Consider the following 19,714-nt stretch of genomic DNA (forward strand, 5'->3'; position numbering starts at 1 on the left):
TTTTCATTTTTATTTTCAACTTCGTTGCATGTTATATATGGCAAAAACTTTTTTGTCATAAATACAACTTTAGATAGCATTTACTAGTTAAAAGAACTTCAAACTTTGTGCAAACTCTTCTAAAGGGATAGTTTCACGAAGTGCATTTAAAAAAAAAATAGTGAACTGTAAGTTTTTTCTATTTTAAATAACGTAGTAGTGCATAATATAAAGTTATTGATTAAAATTAAAAGATTTGACCAGGGATTTTCCTTAAAAAATGAGTTTTTCATTTTTATTTTCAACTTTGTTGAATGTTATATATGGCAAAAACTTTTTTGTCATAAATACAACAAAATACACATAACAACAAAAAATGACCAAAAAATATTTAATATAGTACTTAGAGTAGTGATCTTTTTATATGTCTTAGTAGAATATATTAGGCATTGGATAGATATGATTGTGATAAAGAATTTTAACATTGACCTGACCGAACTTTTTTTATTTGACAATATCTAAAAAAGTTAGTGATTTGCAACATAAATTACATAAGAATGGTCTTTATATATATATATACATATATATGTTGTATGGTTAGTTGGTATTTCCGCGTGAGATAATGTGTAAGTAAACCAGACGGTTTTCTTTTTTTTAAAGAAAAGAATCTATAGAAAACCTGTCCTATAATGAACGGGACGTTATTTTTTATGTTTTTTAAGTAACTTGTCCCAAGGGGAACCCCTGTTCAATTTTTTTACAACTCTTGTGAAATATGTGGAAAAAGATTCTCTGATAATGGTGTTTTGGCTAAACATATTTGGAAAAAAATAGACCATTCTCATGTAATTTATGTGGCAAATCACTTTAACTTTTTTAGTTATGTTAAAAATTCTTTAACATATAGTCATATCTATCCAATGCCTAATATATTCTACTAAGACATATAAAAGTTCACTACCCTAAGTACCTTAACTCTTTAAATACACTTCGTAGAACTATCCCTTTAGCAAGTAGTGTGAAAGATCTCGTAAATGGCTAACCGATCGTTACATAATATTAGCATTGGTCTTGGTAATGTTTTGTAGGCTATTGTGTGTGGAGGGGCGTTGCCACATCCCTCTTAGAACAAGGGGTACATATTTTTTCTTGTAAGAAATAAAGGACACCGGACCGCATCACCCATTCAAACATTGTCCTTAGAGAATGGTGGCGAAGCCACGAGCATAGTTATAAAATCTATATCGAAAATTTGACGCTTAGTCTAAAATTGTGTTGATTTTTTTAATCGCCACCGTTTCTGAGTGTATAATATTACGAAAATAGATTATCCCCGTCTCCCCACCCATAATAAACTTTTGACGATACAAATTCTTTTAGATCTCCATTTTGATTTATTTAAGTACAATCATTATTTATAGAGAAGCTGCGCTAATACCCAGGTTCTACGAAATACCACAAAATTTCACCCTTTTTACCGGAAAAGTGGTAAAGCTGGTCAAGCTGGTAAAATTTACCAGTTTCGTGGTAAATTTTACCAGCAAAAATTTTAGCCAAAAAATTAGTAAAATTTTACCATTTTTTTTGTAAAATTTGACTAAACAAAAAACCCCGTTTTTTGTGTTTTAAATTAAAAACAGCTCTTCATAATCAGTTGTAGTACTTTAAAATAATGACTTCTATACAATGAAGCCTAAATTTAAAATTTTTTTTTTTTTTAAATTTTACCACATTTGGAAGTTTTACCAAAAATGTGGTCAATTTTACAACTCTATTTTTCAGGTTAAGTCCGAATTTTCGGACTTAGACAAAAAAACGCAATTTGGTCAATTTTTACCAAAAAGTTGGTAAAATTTGACAAGGTATTTTTTCGCCGAGAAAAGGCAACAAAAATTACGGCGGGAAACGGCGGTTTTCGGCGGTTGCGCCGCCGTTTCTTCACAGTTCCATATTGTACCCCTATAAAGCACCTGCCATGCAAAATCTCAGACCTGTAACCCTTTTTTTAGTTGAGTTCCTTTGTTGACTCTTAGTTTTGGTTTCAAAAAGTGTCACTTTCGCCCCCCCCCTTTGTAAATAATAAAGACGCAATATTTTTTTATAAACAGTCTGATAAAAGTGTAAACTAATTCTCCAAAGTGGGTTATTTATTGTCCAACACAATAAAAAAGGATATTATTATTTTAAATAACCTATGAGATTCAACCCTTTGTAGACAGTGAGGTATTTTTTTTGTCAATAATACGAATTTAAAATATGTCTTTATTACCTAACTACTACGTTATAAAAAAACTAATTGGCAATTTTATAGCATAAAATAAATCCTTAACAGTAAGTAAATTGTTTCAACTATATATGACAAGTTAAATATCCCTACAAACATTATAAGAATCAAAAACGTTCAGATTTTCCCTGTTTTTTCCTTTTTCCCTCTCAAAATACCACAAAATCAAGGCATTATTCCTGGATATTTTTGTTAATAGGACGTTTTTGGTTGATCAGTGTAGTGAAATGTGCTTAGTAAATGTTAAGATTTGATAATCAGATGAGAAATTTTTACGTTCACACTCCCTTTAATGGCTTTTCACATGTCTTATTTTATAAAGTAGGAAGGCTTTTTTTTGTCTGAAGCTTAAGATCTCGGAATTTCACCTTGCATAGAGCATTCGTAAAATGTACTGGGGTGCCCTTTCTTTACTGTTTAGTTTTAATAAGAATTAAAAAAAAAAACAATATTAGGGTTACTTTTCCTAGGAGTGAGAATATATATATATATATAGTTATAAACATTCCCTGATCTTATGAGAAGCTAATTGAATAGGAGAACCATACAGATCGATCCAGCGGTTTGTAAGCTCAGCATTGTTAATTTTTAAAACATGCATTTTTAAACTCTCTTTACAAACTAGAATGGAAGAAAATAAAACCAAACAAATCAAATACATATAAGACCGATCTTTATTTATCCATCTTTCTTTATTACTTTAAATATATAATATTTATTTCCATATTTTTATTCTGTTCTTTACTTAGGAATGATAACTTTTTAACCTAACCAAAATATTCAGGGTCTGCTGTATTCCGGGCTGTTCCTGTACCACCTGGCCTCGTATGAGAGCGGCGGCGAGGCGCTGGTGTCCTGCGGCATGTTGGAGTCACTCCTTAAGGTCATACAGTTGGCCAGCAGTGAATTGGAACACATTACTTTTGTTACTAGGTATGTTTTTCATGGTTTGATATACAAGTATTACACTGAAAGCTAGGTAAAAAAAAACAAGGTTGACATCATCCATAATGTATATCATAGAAATAAAGAAAAATACGCACAATTTATAAAAATAAGTTTCTTTGTCTTTTAAAGCATGACCGACGGACGTAGTAAATTATATACTGGTTTCTCGCCGTCTGTCTTGAAAAGGATCGCATGTTAAAGATTGCATCACAGACGTATAAAGCGGACAAACAAAGCGTATTATAATAAAGTAGATTCTTTATAATAAGAAATATATTCAAAAGTTTAGAAAAATTTGTTTTTCATTCTCCAGCGTGGCTTCGAAACAAATTAAAATCGATTAGAAACGGTTCTCAGCCATAATGATAAAACATGTATACTGACCATTTTCCAAATAAAAATCATAATACAAGTACCAGTTTTGGTAGCCTAAGCCTTAAGCCTCTCAGGGCTAACAAAACTGGCTTTAATTATATGATTTTTATTTGAATATCCACAGAAAGCTATCTATAATACGATGGAATAAAAAATATTATTTAGGGCTGTAAGAGTGATAGATCAGAAACTATTCATATGACGTAGCGGCCATAGCCGCTCAGGAGGAGCTGGCGGCGGCTCAGGATGCGGATGCTGTTGATCCCATTGGTGGTCCTAGTGGCTCAGGTTCTAGCTCTAGGCTAGCTTCTCATCTTATTCAACAGGTATGCATTGTTTATTTATACAGGGATCTTAAGGGATAAGACAATGGACGATAAGTTTTTTAAGTTGCAAGCCAACGAATGAGAGATGTGTTGATTAAACCTTCAAGACCAGTAAAACTTACAGTCCAGTGTAACTTCCTTTCCTGGCATTTATAGAAGTTGAATAAGAAATGATAAAATATTATAAAGATATGCGAAAATGTAAAAAAGAGATAGGATATATGAAGAAATATTGATTTTAATCTTATATTGTATAACACAAACTTTGCTTAAATAAAAATAAAATCCTATAACGTAGCCCTATACTATTGAAAATAGTTAAATATAACAAAACATATTATTAATATCAATCTATCTGATTATTTAGGACGTACCCAAGCCTGGTTTCACCTGCCTACCCCAGCGGGCTGCCTTGCTAAAATCTATGCTCAACTTCTTAAAGAAGGCTATTCAGGAATGGGTTATTAAATGATTTAAGACAAAGTAAAATATTGTTTAAGTTTAAAAAAAGATTGTACTAAAATAATTTACGTTTCTGTAGACACAACGGGAAACATGGTTCTTATGTGATAGGACAAAAGACGAAGTATTGAAATTAAATCAAGATTTACCTAATAAAAATTAGGTACTCAAAGTTTTTGAGTTGACGAATAAGTAAACTTGTTTCTGAAACTTTGGATACCATTATGATATTTACACCATATTTTACCCTCCCTGCCTGGGGTTTAGGTCTAAATTTATCTAATATTAGTACTTGTTTGGGACAGGGATCTAAAGGGACAAGACAATGGCGGATAAATTGATGTACATCAGCAATGATGATACACAAAATTACCCCTTCTGTGGAGTATAATTAGTTGTTGAAAGCTTTAGACACTTAACTTGATTAATCAACCATTCAAAATTCAATAAAAGTCCCTAGAGTTGTTAAAGCAACGAAGAAGAAAATAAAGCTTTGGGGACTAGTGTAATAAACAGTCCACTTCCTTCCTTCATTTAATCCTCCATAACTTAGGACCCCGCGTTCAGCGACTGCATACGCCACGTGTTGGAGGGAAGTTTGCCCAACAGTTTGAAGCATATATTCAGTAAAGCCGAGTACTATGGCCCCAGCCTGTTCTTGTTAGCCACGGATGTTGTTACTGCTTATGTTTTCCAGGTAAGCTTTCCCTTTATTTTTTCTCGTTCTGCGTTTTCAAAGATGTTTAGTTAGATAAGTTTGCTGATTTTTTTGCCACGTGTCAAGATGCCTGTAGGAAATGAATGAGGGGGGAGAGGGGGAGTCGAACCTACACACTTTTATTTTTGCTTTCAAAAGAAAATTTTAGGTGTGAGAGTAAGGGGGGGGGGAAGTTCTGACACATTTGCGTAAACAGCGAGTATAGGCTTTATCTTTGGGACGGACGGACAGACAGACAGACATCGTTCTACTTTGTATTATAGATTAGATATTTAGTAGGGAGGGATGGGACATTGGGCTGTAAATTACACTAGCCCCCAAAGTTTTAAAATAACATTTTCTTATTCTTTGGCCTAACAACCTTGGGTACTTTTATTGATTTTTTATTGGTTGGTTCATTAAGTTGAGTGTCCTAACATTTCAATCACTTATTGTAATCTACAGAATGGGTAACGATGTGTATCATCATTAGAGATGAACATCAATTTATCAGCCATTGTCTTATCCCTTTATATCCCTGTAATTATCTAATTAACTAATGAGCAATTTTATTCCAGGTTGAATATCATGGTTATACGAGGGAATGGGGCCGGTGCCCAGCAATTCCAGGAGGTTGCGCAACAGTTTTCGGCCAGAGCAGTAGAATCAAGAACACTTGTGTGTTTGGCGGCGCACCCAAGGGTCCTCAGCTGCGCGACATTGAGAACGGCTGCTGATTTATTAGAATTATTATTTTATGTTCAAGTTAAATAAATATAAAAATACAACAAAAAATTTTATAATTTTTTCTATTTTTAAAAACGAAGCTTCTCTATAATTAGGGTCAGTCGTTTTTTACTACTTTCTCACGATTTTTACCACCCGATTTTACCACAATTTTTGGTCAATTTTTACCAATTTGATTTGATTTCCGGTAAAATTTTACCAATTTAGGACAAAAATATTACCAGGTGTTGAACAGTTTTACCACTTTTTCGGTAAAATCTTACAGAAATTTGCGGTAAGATTTTACCAAAAAAGTGGTAAAAATTGGTCAAAATCTGGTATAAATTTGCGTCCTAAAATGGTAATATTTTACCGGAAATCTGGTAAAATTTTACCGATAATTGTGGTAAAAATCGCTGGTAAAAAGCGTGAGAAAATACCACAAAAAGTGTTTTTACCACGGTTACGGTAAAAACTAGGTTTTTTTATGGTATTAATTAAGTCCTGGGTATGAATGTTTAAATGTTGAACAAAACGGTTCTTCTGCCAATTAAGGTTAGTTATGTGTAAATCAAGGATGCCAACTAAATTATTTTTGTTTATTCATTGCCTATTAGTCAAAACCCGTATTACGGTTCCTTCATCCTTTGAGTTAATTCTTAAGCTTTTCTATGATTATAGTCTGTACGGTTAGCTCTTTTCATTAATCTAGGCATGTTAGAATTACCCTACAGATTTTAAACTTTGGAAAATAATTTTTGTAATATTACAGCAACATTTTAAAAGCATATGCACTTTTATAAAGTTCATAAGTCCATTTAAACATGCTAAATTGACAACAAATTTTGAGGGACCTTTAACACCTTTATTGACTATGAAGGGTATGAAAAGTAACTAAAAAAACTGAAAATACAAATACATTTTAATAACCATTAGTGTGAAAACATAAAACAAGAGATTAATTTTAAAAAAAAACTAGTTGGCAACCCTATTAGTAAGAATTGCATTGCATAATTAGTTAAAATAGTAAATAGTCATGCTTCACTTCATGTTACAGCTATTTACATACACTTATTTACAATATCTGTACAGTTTCTATTAGCAATATTACTCTATAATACACTTTGTCTGTCCGTCCGTAACGCTATAGGAAAAATGTTATGTAATCAGCTTAGATTTCAAGTAGACTGCTAATTTTTAGTAAATATAAAGTTTACAACAAAGAGTACCTAGCATACTACTAACTTGGTTTGTCGGTCTACCGGTCATGCTACTTTCATGCTCTCTAAATCTCTGTCTTTATATCTATCCATTAATTTTGCGAACTTTATAGCCAGATAGCAAGAAACTATCAAAAGGTTATAAGCGTCCCTAAAAAGCACAATTAAAGAAGTTTAGACGTTTAAGGAATCTTTTTCTAAAGATTGTTTAATTTTTTTTAGGGGCAATTTTTATAGAAGTTTTATAAAAGACAGTTATTATTTCTATAGGCTTTAAATCAAATTATATAAAAGAACCTTATTTATATATTTAAAAATTTTCAGTCCATAAAATTTTATGTTCCACTAAAATAAATTTAACTCTTATACAGAAAGTCCTATAAAAATTCCTGAGCTGGATCTTTAAATCATTTTAGTGGTGAGCCGAATTTCAGCCAATCACAGCGCGGTATTTCCTAAAATGCTGTGCTCTCATTGGTGGAAAGTTGGCTCACCCCGATCTGACTCACCACTAAAATGATTTAAAGATCCAGCTTTGTTTATTTTAAGTTTTTTGCTCTGTTAATTAGCATTAATTAACAAGGACCTAGGAATGTATTTTTGAAGCTTAGCAAAAAGGATAATATTGCTAAAAAGTAGTTTAGATATAAAAAATGTAAAGGACCGTTGTGACAAAAATTTTAAAAAATTACTGGAAACTCTTTTTTTGCAGGACCTTTATCTGGAAGTCCTTACATATTTTTTGGAAAATTGTATTTTTAATGCTTATTTTCAAGTTAGATTAGTTTAGGTAAAGATTAAAAGTGTCCCACAGGTATAGTGCCCTAATGGGATTAGAACCCCACTAGGTTAGGGACCCCAGAATGGGGCCTAGAAAGAAAATAATTTCTTAAAAATTTATAGATATGGGGAGGGAGTTATCGGGTCAAGAAATGGGTTTGAAAGAAAGCCCTTACATATTTATGTTAATTCAACAATATTTATGTTAACTCAACAAAATATAAGATTTTAAATATTTAGTAAAGACATATTTTTCGGAAAAATGTCCTATTCCTTGGTTTAAATCAATTGAAGATTATTTGATATCAATTTCATTAGGTTTGGGGCTTAATAGAAAATTAAATTGTAGACTCATCAAAAGAAATTTTAAATACTAAGAGGTGGGGAAGGGGGGGGGGGTAATGCAGCCATCTCGTAATCAATACCCAAACATAATATTTCCAATATTAGACATATATTCTTTTAAAAAAAATCCTACTCCTTGGTTTAAAACAATTGAAGATTATTTGATATCAATTCCATTAGGTTTAGGGCCTAATAAAAAAATATTAGACTGATCAGAAGAAATTATAAAATAGTAATTATGTAAATTAACATTAAATGAAGTTGCAGGATTTTGTAATATTTATTATTTTTTTGTTTCGCTGCTTATGTATGTTGTCACCCTTGTTGTAATACTTTAAGGATACATAATTACCTATCTTTAACTTGTGGAAAACCAAATAAAGCTTACCTGAAAAATAAAAATATAAAGTTTATATTCGAAGGAAAAAAAAACATTTAAAGAGAAATCTTTCAGTAATGAAAATAAATTTCTCTTGTTTATTTGGCCGTCGGGAACTCTACTAAGGTGTTTTGGTAAATACTTAAGGTACCTTCTAACTGGTGTTTTTTTTGCTATTTTAAGGTTTTGTTGTGTTAACCACCACTTTAGAAAAAATGACAATGATTTTTGATATAATAGACCCTAAATTCAAGGTGAAAAGCAATTAAAAGAGTGGATATAGAATATACGTGGTATGATCAAGAAAAATTGTTAATTTAACTCGCTAACATGTACATAACTTATTGGTCAGTTTGTTCATCCAGTATGAGGTAAAGGTATGAGGTAAAGGGGATGGATGGGATATTGTTATTTTAGCCAGCTACAAGTTTCTATTTATTAAAGTTCAGAGCATTATAATCTTATAAAAGATCAGAGGTGGATTCTTAAAAAACGTTTGCCCCACTAATCGCTTAGTGGGGCAGAATTGTTTGTGATAAATCCACCAAAATCACATTAAAAATCTACAACAAAAAAAATCATAGAAGGGTTATGAACATGAGATTTTATTTAACTTTTGTAGATTTTTTCTGTGATTTTGGAGGATTTTTCACGAAAACAATTTTGCCCCACTAAGCGATTAGTGGGGCAAATTTTCTTTAAGAATCCACCTCAGAGCATTAACAAATCCATTACTAGAAGTAACCAGACAAAGAAATAAATGATAAATGAGTTACTCTATAATAATAAATCTATTAGCCACAATTAGCTAAATAGCGGTTCTTATTTGCGGCTAGATAGGAAAGATAAAACTAAAGCAGGGAAGGGACACTGGACTGTAAATCATTATAGTACTCATTTTCTCTCATTCGTTGAATTAAAAATATTGACTGTTTATTATATCCTAATTGATCCATTCATGCTAATAAGTGTCAAAACTGACAAACTATGTATAATTTTAATTTACAAAAAGGTGCCTCAATTTATCATCCGTTGTCATATCCCTAACATCCCTGATAAAACCGGAATCTAGAAGAACAGGGACAAAACATATGCTAATATATGCGGAAAGCTGCCTATAATACGCCAAGAGATAGATAACTAACTCAGCGTGACTTAGAATCCGATCAATATCCGCTGGATTAGAACCGGTTCAGAGTTGTACTGAAAATTAATTTTCAACGAAAAGTTAAAAAAGAATTATAGGATTAATCCCTGTCTGAACAGACTGACAGACGAAGTGAATTATAGAGTAGCTTTGGTACTAAAAGCCTAGCAATTTTAACATGCCTAAATTAACGAAAAAAAGCTATCCGTTACGGACTGACGGACGGACGGACTGACAGACCCTAATTATATAAAAGCTTCGCTTTTAATTAGGAAAGAACTTCAAAAGCGAAATAACCAAAATATTATAATTGAAGAAATAATAATTCGGAACTTTCAGACTTTGATTTAATGCTTGGTGGATTTATTTGCAACTATTCTGTCAGTAACGCAGCTACTCTCTTCAACTAGCATTTTTCTGCAAAACAAAACCAAGCAAATAAAAAACTTAAAACACTAGAGAAGTCTTGTTAAATAGAATATACCTTGCCTACAACTATCCCAAAAATAATTAACATTCTAAATATCCGCTGGGATCTTTCCCTCAAAAGGTCATTCAAGCACTCGAAACTTGGTACTTAACTCCTGCGAGGGAACCTAACCCTAAGATGCAGATTACTTTACAGAGCCCTAACCATGTGGGGCAACCCAGTACCTAATACAACCTAATAGCACCTAAAGCAATAAACAAACAAACGAAAAGGCACACTAACTTATTTTCTATTTTCAAAATAAGGGAGGAGGAGTTTTGTGCTATACAAGGCACTTTGAGGGAAACAACAGTTAAAACTGCATATAATGTAGTAAAAACTAATTTTGAGATCATTGTGGCCGTACAAAAAGTGTCTTTTAAATCAAATTAGAGATTATTATTTTATTTTTTTCTGGAAAAAAAATTAAAGTTACTTCTAAGTAAGTTATTCAACAGGATACTAAAATTCATAGATGTTGCTGCACTACTTAAGTACTTATGAACACTGTTATCCTTGTTTAATGAAAATATGCAACAATTTTGCAATATGTTGATATCAACAACTCTAATTAATTGCAATTGAACGGTAAATATTAGCAAACAAGGATGACAACATCCATAAAAGCGAAGCACTGAAACGGTAGGACAAACGGACATTAACACTTGTATAGTGTCAGAACTGAATAATCATAATATAAATGTATAAGAGTCAAAGCAAAATTGTAAGTAAATTTGTTGAAAAACTGTTTGATACAGGATAGTGTTTATGGACATGCTTACATTTTCATGACTTAATTATAGAGTTGCATCGCTTATTTCATTATACTTTGTTGTCCCAGGAATCAATATACCAAAAATCAGATCAATCCGATGATTAGATCACATAAAAATTTGTTGTTAAAAAAGTAAAAAAAATCAACATGTTTAAAACTTCCTAATGTGATACAATAAAAAATAACTAGGTATACATTATCAATAGATCTTTTAAAAACAAGTTTACTTGCTAAAAAATGTATATACAACTTATATATTATGCAAAATTGGATAAATACCAAATTCGGATAAGAAGTATTCATACAATACAGCTAAAAAATAGGAGACTTAAACTTATATATAAAGGGAGTGGGAGGGTGTGACACTTTTTGAAACCAAAAAAAGGTCAAATGAACTCAATTTAAACAAAGAGTTAGAGCACTGAAATTTGGCACAGCAGACGCTTTAAAGAGAAACAATGTGGAACTGTGATGAAACAGCGGCGGAACCGCCGCTATCATCGAAAACAAATACTGAAATTTCCAGAAACCTGGCACAATCGAACCGTTTACAAGATCTTAATATACGCAAATACATAAATACACACACACATCAAGTTACTTAGTAGATAAAGTTGCACTAAAGCTACATTGTGTAAACAACCACCCGACGGTTTTTTGCACGCTTTAGATTATGCCACAGGCGTGCATGGGATATTTTACAAGGGGGATATCTCGACCAGTTAGTTTGTTGGGTCTTTCAAGAAATCTTTATCTATTGCGGGGGGGGGGGGGCTAAATAGAATTTGAAATATTCATGACCAATTCCTCCCCCCCCCCCCTTCCTATTTTAGTATATTAGGGTAGTAAAGATCTCGGGGTACAACTATCAATAATCCCCCAAAAGCAGTCTATAAAAATATTTTGCTTTAGTGCGCGTGTTATGAAACATTACATTACTCTTGATACGCTAATGTATCAAATCACATAAAAAGATATATAGATGGTAAAAAAAAATACAACCATAGCAGGAAAAATGATTATGGAATACCAGGTTTTTGCGTGTAGCAATGCTACTCTAAAAAGGTGCAAGGGTTAAAAAATCCCCAATAATGATTAACAAAATTATCCCAGTTTTTGAGTCAACGTATATAATAACGTGGTTATAAAACTTTTGGTTCCAGTGTGATTTAGAGTCCAATATTTTAATAACTAGACCCTAGTAATAATAGTATAAAAAATATATTGTTTACATAATTGTGCTGGGCCATTTTTAACCTGAAAAGGTCTATAAAAATTTAAAGTTAAATGTACGATACTTTTCAGTTATAATAAGAGTATCCCAATCGATTTTGATTACTAACCCAATATTATAGTTTCTCAATTGGAGAAGAGTCGATCGCTTTGGACGAAATTATCCTTGCTGAAACGAAGAATGATTAGTGAATAAATAATATCTAGAGTGTGGCAATTACACATTTATCAATATAAATCATTATTACCATACAAAAAGTATAAAACAAGAAACCCAACACCTAAAACAGCGAAGCAATAAAAATGAAGGGCAAAAAACTATTCATAAAGAAATTCAATGTCCGTCAAAGCATTTCTGACAGAACGACAGACAAAGTAAATCATTTTTAAGACCCTTAAAATGTGAAGAAGGCAATATGCATGAAAAAGATTCTATACAACCAAAATATAAATCATGGAAAAGATTCTATACAACCAAAGCACAAACCATGGAAAAGATTCTAAACAACCAAAATCATTAAAAAGATTATCTGCAACTATAATACAAACCATGGAAAAGATTCTATACAACCAAATATAAACCATGGAAAAGATTATCTGCAACCATAATACAAACCATGGAAAAGATTCTATACAACCATAATACAAACCATGGAAAAGATTCTATACAACCAAATACAAACCATGGAAAAGATTATCTGCAACCATAATACAAACCATGGAAAAGATTCTATACAACCATAATACAAACCATGGAAAAGATTCTATACAACCAAAATACAAACTAAAGAAAAGATTCTATACAACCAAAATACAAACCATGGAAAAGATTCTATACAACCAAAATACAAACCATGGAAAAGATTCTATACAACCAAAATACAAACCATAGAAAAGATTCTCTACAACCAAAATACAAACTATGGAAAAGATTCTATACAACCAAAATACAAACCATGAAAAAGATTCTATGCAACCAAAGTATAAATCATGGAAAGGATTCTATACAACCAAAAAACAAACCATGGAAAAGATTCTATACAACCAAAATACAAACCATGGAAAAGATTCTATACAACCAAAATACAAACCATGGAAAAGATTCTATACAACCAAAATACAAACCATGGAAAAGATTCTATACAACCAAAATACAAACCATGGAAAAGATTCTATACAACCAAAATACAAACCATGGAAAAGCTTCTATACAACCAAAGTATAAATCATGGAAAAGATTCTATACAACCAAAATACAAACCATGGAAAAGCTTCTATACAACCAAAGTATAAATCATGGAAAAGATTCTATACAACCAAAGTACAAAACATTGAAAATACACATAAGGTACAAACAATGAACTATCTATACAACCACAGTACAAACCACGAAAATAATTCTAGTTGACCAAATTCATTATTACATTCATATGCGTGAAGTATGCAATTTTTGCATTAGATTGGGCCAAATTCAGAGCATATTTTAATAGAGTCTCAAAGATGTATTTTATTCTAATTGAAAATCAAAAACAAAATGAATACATTACCAATCGCATCGTATTATAGACATCTGTCCTCGGAAAGGAACAATAATTTGATTATTTCTATATATTTTGTTTGTGGTTAATGTTATGTTCCAATTTCTCCATATTGGGTGAGGAATGAATCATCCAAACCCATTTAAATAAGTTTTAGAGAAAGAACGAACACATTCTTTGAGGGGGAGAGACTTTTCAACAATGCGAGATTTTATGGAGAGAATAGAAGTTACACTCTCATAAAAAAAAGTTATAAAAAAACTCACAGCTATCTTTGAGAAATATTCAGTGTTATATTTTTTCTAATATTATTGTGCCAGGCTACTGTGCAATAATTGAATGTGCAGAAAATGAATGCAAAAACGAAGAGGAAACGGGGAGCCTTAAAACAAGGATGAAAATCTTACGAAACGACAAAGATTTTTTTAGTCTTTGGCGAAATTAATATATTATAATAAAAAATATGATTAATAGGACTTTTAAGACGTAACGTTTTTTCAAAAGAACAATCAACTATTTAAATTGTATTTCAAGAAAAGACTCTGTTGTATGAAAGCTACGTTGCTTTAAAAATTACCGTAATCTATTTTCAACTAAAATAGTAATGTTATGAGCATAAACAATAGGTTTTTGTTTTACGTGTATGAATTGAGTAGTTTGCTCGAGACTTGTATATATATATATTCTAGTAATTTTGCAGCTTTAAACAAAAATAATTTTCTTTCTTGAAAAGCTCAGCAACCGCAATTTATAAAGCAAAGCAGTGACAAACAGCCGCCGCTGAAATTAAAAATTTCACTACAATTGAAAATTAAAACATAAAAAAAACATAATAAATTCAGCAAGACATTTAAAAGAACATTCATGAAAAACTTTGTAAACCAAGAATATCTTATTTGCAATGTTTTTACATTTTATATCGTAATGACAATTTATTTTTGAAAGAGTTGAAAAGATACGAACATTTTTGCCTTCACATTCGCAACCAATTAACCGATAGCACCTAAGTAAAACCGATTTAAACCTTAAAATTTTAGAGGATAATTGTCGATAAATTGCTGTTCGTCCCCATGGATGATAAAACAGAAAGTAATTGGGTGAAAAGTTTGAATACTGGTAGTTTGAACCAAACCTTAAAGCTTTTTTTTTATAAAAAAGTTTTGACCCAACAAAACAAAAGGGCAGGTTTATAAAACTTTGGGTACCAGTATGATTTACAGTCCAATGTCTATACCCCCAATGGCAAACCTAAGCTATCTATAAAATAATTTGCGTCGAAACAATAATTGATTATGTGAAATATTCAAATAAAAATATCTCAAAACATTAATTAGCCTTACTAATTAGATAATTCTTGAATTTGTAATGTAACAAAAAAGTTAAAAAGTATTATTAGGTTGAAAGTGAACCAGCAACCTTAGATTTCTAATTTTTAAACATTCGAATAAAATTTATTATTAAAAATTGACGGGTCTAATTTTAATTATTGAACTTATTTTCATTAAATACTAAATCCTATCGTAAAATTGCAAATAGTCTTATATGAGGCAAAACTTAGGATATTTGAAATGGCAAACAGAAACTTAAAATTATTCTTAAGGTATTAGGCTATTTTCTGACACTCTTCGTCAAGGGTAATAAAGCCCCCAAATAGCTAGGAATATTTAGTTTATAAAGTATTTTGAAATCAGAAAAGAAATAAGGCATCGACTTTATTTATAAATAAGCCAAAATTAATTGAAGAAATGTACATATAATACGTAGATGACGGATTGACCGACAAACGAACGAATTGTATAGTTAATTACTAGATTAATTGAAAAAAATCCTTACCTTAAAAACAAGTAGTAGCAGCAAAGCAATATTTTTTAAAAATCCGCGTAACTAATTTTCTAAAACTACATCACCCAATCACTAGTAAACATAAACTAAATAATAAACTTCAGAGTGTCCGTACTTTACACTACGTACGTACAGTACAACAGTATTGTAAACAGGTTGCCAAATCACAAGTAGCAATTTTTCACTTTTTATTTTTATCAAAATAAATGGTTCACTTCCAATTTGTTTCACTTTGTTTTATTGAATGTTTTAAAAATTATTTTACGGCTGATTTTTTTTTATGATACCAAAAAACCGCACAAAATTAACTGTAAAAATTAAATAATGTATGATTCACTTTTTCATTGAATAAAACTCGAAAACCTCTTTTGCAAAAAGTTAAATTAAAACTACATCATTTTTCAAAAAAAAAATCTGTAATAAAATAAATTTTGTTAAATCATCTTTATTATGTGTAATTATTATATTGTTGGGTTTTGTTGTTGAAAAAAGGGGCAGATAAAAAGGGGTGTAGATGATATTATATAAATGATTATTTCTTGTGCACCGTTCACTTTACTTAAAAGCACTGTCATGCACTATCATCTTATACTTGTGTGTATGTGTGTGTGTGTGTGTGTGTGTGTGTGTGTGTGTGTGTGTGTGTGTGTGTGTGTGTTCTAAGGATGATTCTTAGCCAACTGCAATAACACACACACCCACACACACCTACAAGCGCACTCACACACACATACAACTGCTGTTGCTCAATGCTGTAACAGCGCAACAGCACAACCGTCGAAGTAGAAGGGATAGCTCTTGGCTAATTCCTCCCCCTTCTCCAACCCCCTTCACCCAACTTCATTTTTTACCCTCCTATGACTGCTGTTGTGCTGTGGTGAGCGTAGTTGTGCGAGGTGTTGTGGCTGTGTTGTGCTTCGCTGTTGCGGTTCATCAGACCCAGGCATAAAGAGATGTCTAACTAAGTGGAGTTATGTCCATCATTATCTTCGCTTATAACATGCCTAATAAATCTAGGCATCAATATAGAATAGGAAAATTATGACACATTATGACATAATTGACATAATTGTTTTTTTTTCTGGAAATGATCCTAATGTTGCTACCCTATCTAAATTTTACCTTATCGTTAAAGATATCATTATGCCAACGACGTTAGATTACAGACGTCCGGACGAACCTATAGAAATATACTTATTATAGAAAAGCATTGTTTTTTCAGTAATCCAAGAAAAGCTTCGCTTTTAAAAACTATCAATGCCTTTATTACTGAATTGCCCACAGACTTTATATGTATAACAAGAACGGGAGATCCGTCGGACAGACGGACATACGGACAGAAAGACAGACGGACATACCGACCAGATGGACAGAATCACGGACACAGATAAATATTTTATGATTTTGATTGATTAAAATCATGTAAAGTCTGTATAAAAATTGCCAGGGTTTAAAAAAATAAACAGTTATCGCAAAAAAACGTGATAATGTTTCTTTAGTAAATGTTATAATTTAGTTTGGTTTGTGGTTGCGATCATCTAAAAAACCTAGAAATTTTAACAACTTATTTTAGTGACTACTAAAATTACTTTATACAATATTACTTAAGTGGCGTGCACATCAATTTACAAGGGGTTGTGTAAAACCTTGAGGGGGTTTTAGGGGGGTGTAGTCACTCCCTTTTCGTTTTTGATTTCAAATTAATTCTTTAAGGAGGACTATTAATTATATACACTTTTAAAAAGTCCTTATTTTTCAATGCATGTGCAGGAGTTTTCATGTATGTTCAGTTCAGTGAACAAGACATCCCCTACTATGATCTGATCATGGTATTAAATTCACGCATCTGACATAGCAGCAGTAATTTATATTCTTAACTTGGATACTCAGAATAGTTTTAGGATTTTTTTTATATTAAATTAAGTTCTCGGAGTTGGTTTAAGTCTACTGTTCTTCCCTTTTAAAATAAAGAGTCTCTCTAGATGCTAGGGACACAGCCCAAATTATACTGGTCACCAAAGTTTTGTATACACTGTCTCTCATTTATTTGCTTAAAAATAATGAACTCTTATTAAATCTTGAACAGGCTATACAAATGATCAAAGCTTTTTAACCACGAATTTGTAAAGTAACTAATAGGTTACAGGGGTAATCTAGTTTATAATAATTGGGGGTGTTTATAAATTTATTGTCCATTGTCTTATCCCTTAAGATGCCTTGCTTAACCTTTTTTCTTGTGTCATTATTTGTTATTATGCAAGTAAAAAAACATTGAAAAACTAAGGCCATTTGCAATTATATAAAACAGCCAAAAAGAAGTCAAGAAATCCAGTGCACGCTTTTAATCATAACACCCCTCCCCCCCCCCCCAACCCATCAACTATTTTAATGGTTTGAAAGTTTATGTACATACATAAGGAATTAAAAGTTAGATAAAATCACGTAAATTGGCATATTACAAGTTTTTCAACACTTGCTATTTAATGGTCTGTCCATTTCAAATTTTATCAAAAACAAAGCTTTTCTACATTTATGAACGGTCCGTCTGTTCGTTTGTAACGGGTGGCTCTCATTTTTAATTGTAGGCATGTAAGAATTGTCCTTTCGATTTCAAACTTGGAATGGTGATTCCAGTAACATTAGGTACAATTTATTGAACAGAAATGTTAATTTTAGACATAATGATCTTTTTTTATTATATGTTATTTAACTATATGATTCTAATGATGATAAGACACAATTTTAAAAGTGAAGCATCTCTATAATTTAATTTTAGACAAAATGATGACACAAATAATCAAGCTCATCTAACAGAATTTATAGGATATCTCAAAATTGATCATTAATTTAAAGCAAAGTTTTGACGAAATTCCAAGTAAAGAGAGGCTTATAAACTCTGATTGATTTATTAAGAGTTTATTTGTACTCCTATGCATTGATTTGTTGTTATTGCTTAAAATATTTCGAACAATTTTATCAATTTATGTCGGAATTATTTTAGGAAACACAGTCCTTTTAAGGTTATCCTTATTGCCTAAGTGTAAATTAGTGGTTGCGTATGTGTATGTGAGTGAGTGTGTGTGTGTGTTTGTATGTGTGTGTGTGTATTTGATTGTAAAGCCAACCAAATAATGCCTATTACATGAGTTAAGGAATTCAAATTTGAGCCAATTTAAAAGGACATTCCATCGAGTTATATTCTATCAACTTGCGTTATGTGTTAGATATCCAATTAAATAAAGTAGTTATTAAAGATTGTAGATTAAGATCTCGTGTTCTACTAACCTGATTGGGTTATTAATTTTAGTGAAGCTTCAAATAGGATCAAGAAGAGTTTGGAGCTATAGGTGATATTATGAAATAACTGAAAATAAGTGCGTTTATATCCAGAAGAATATAAGACCATAAAAGTAAGAGTATTCATAAGTTATGTTTTAAAAAAGAAGAAGAAAAGTTTATATTTAAAGGAAAATCATTTTTTTTTTTGTGTAGAGGCCTCTAGGTACTTGAAGTGGTGGGGAGTTAAATTGAAACCCCGTCCCTTTTTTATTTATTCCCCCCTATTTTTTGGGGTGGGGGATACTTCCTTCACAAAATTAGTTATAAACCTATGGGATCCTTTTATTTTTATATAAGGTTTTATTTATCTTTTGGTAAGGCTACTTTATTAAAGGCGTTGTCTAAAATAAATATACATGTTAGAATTAATTGTGGCCTGTACCTTTAGATTGATACCAACTCAGTACACACCTATCTTGTCTATGGGTCACATTAATGCATTAAATAAACAGGGACCTTAAGGATATGACAATGGACGACAAATTGATGTACACCCCAATTAAATTACCAAATCTGATGTGTAAAGTTTTTGTCTTGTCACTTAGGTTTGTACATCCAATGAAGATTAATAAATCTTCCTTAAGTTTTAAGCGTACCAAAGAATTGTTCGACAAGTAAGGGGTTATTGGATTGCAAATTATACTAGTACTCAAAGATTTATAATACCGTTACCGTATTTGTTGGCTCAAAATTGTAATTTTGTTCATCATTGGGATGTATGTAAATTGATCGTCCCTTTTCTTATCCCTTTAGATCTTCCAAAGGTCTGAACTTGTTCTAAACTTAACAAAAATGCATATTTATTTGCAAATGGATTGAGTATTTAATTTTGGCGGATTTTTTTATATAA

At 31.4% G+C, this 19,714-nt stretch overlaps 2 protein-coding genes across 3 annotated transcripts in view; one reads left to right on the forward strand and one right to left on the reverse strand.

The window, feature by feature from the left end:
* The window catches only part of LOC145321975 (uncharacterized), a 50,985-nt gene extending 35,311 nt beyond the window's left edge, over window positions 1-15,674 (reverse strand). For both annotated transcript variants that reach the window (XM_080163692.1, XM_080163693.1), the window contains exon 1: window positions 15,517-15,674. The gene's annotated coding sequence lies outside the window, so the exon portion shown is untranslated. The remainder of the gene's footprint in view (window positions 1-15,516) is intronic.
* On the forward strand, window positions 3,085-5,866 carry LOC145321968 (E3 ubiquitin-protein ligase HUWE1-like). The gene is made up of 5 exons (XM_080163683.1): window positions 3,085-3,196; window positions 3,752-3,912; window positions 4,280-4,364; window positions 4,926-5,071; window positions 5,650-5,866. The coding sequence occupies exons 3-5, from the start codon at window positions 4,337-4,339 to the stop codon at window positions 5,806-5,808; spliced, it is 333 nt and encodes a 110-aa protein (XP_080019809.1). The 5' UTR covers window positions 3,085-3,196; window positions 3,752-3,912; window positions 4,280-4,336; the 3' UTR covers window positions 5,809-5,866.
* Window positions 15,675-19,714: the final 4,040 nt, after the last annotated feature.

The sequence above is a fragment of the Acartia tonsa genome, chromosome 6 (assembly GCF_053477335.1).
Source record: "Acartia tonsa isolate MP-2025a chromosome 6, ASM5347733v1, whole genome shotgun sequence".
NCBI classification, from domain to species: domain Eukaryota; kingdom Metazoa; phylum Arthropoda; class Copepoda; order Calanoida; family Acartiidae; genus Acartia; species Acartia tonsa.

Excerpts from the sequence above, each read along its gene's own strand:
- LOC145321968 (XM_080163683.1), top strand. The coding sequence starts at position 4,337 with ATGCTCAACTTCTTAAAGAAGGCTATTC. Across the intron at positions 4,365-4,925 it reads CTTCTTAAAGAAGGCTATTC|AGGACCCCGCGTTCAGCGAC; the intron begins AGGAATGGGTTA and ends CCTCCATAACTT. Across the intron at positions 5,072-5,649 it reads TTACTGCTTATGTTTTCCAG|GTTGAATATCATGGTTATAC; the intron begins GTAAGCTTTCCC and ends ATTTTATTCCAG.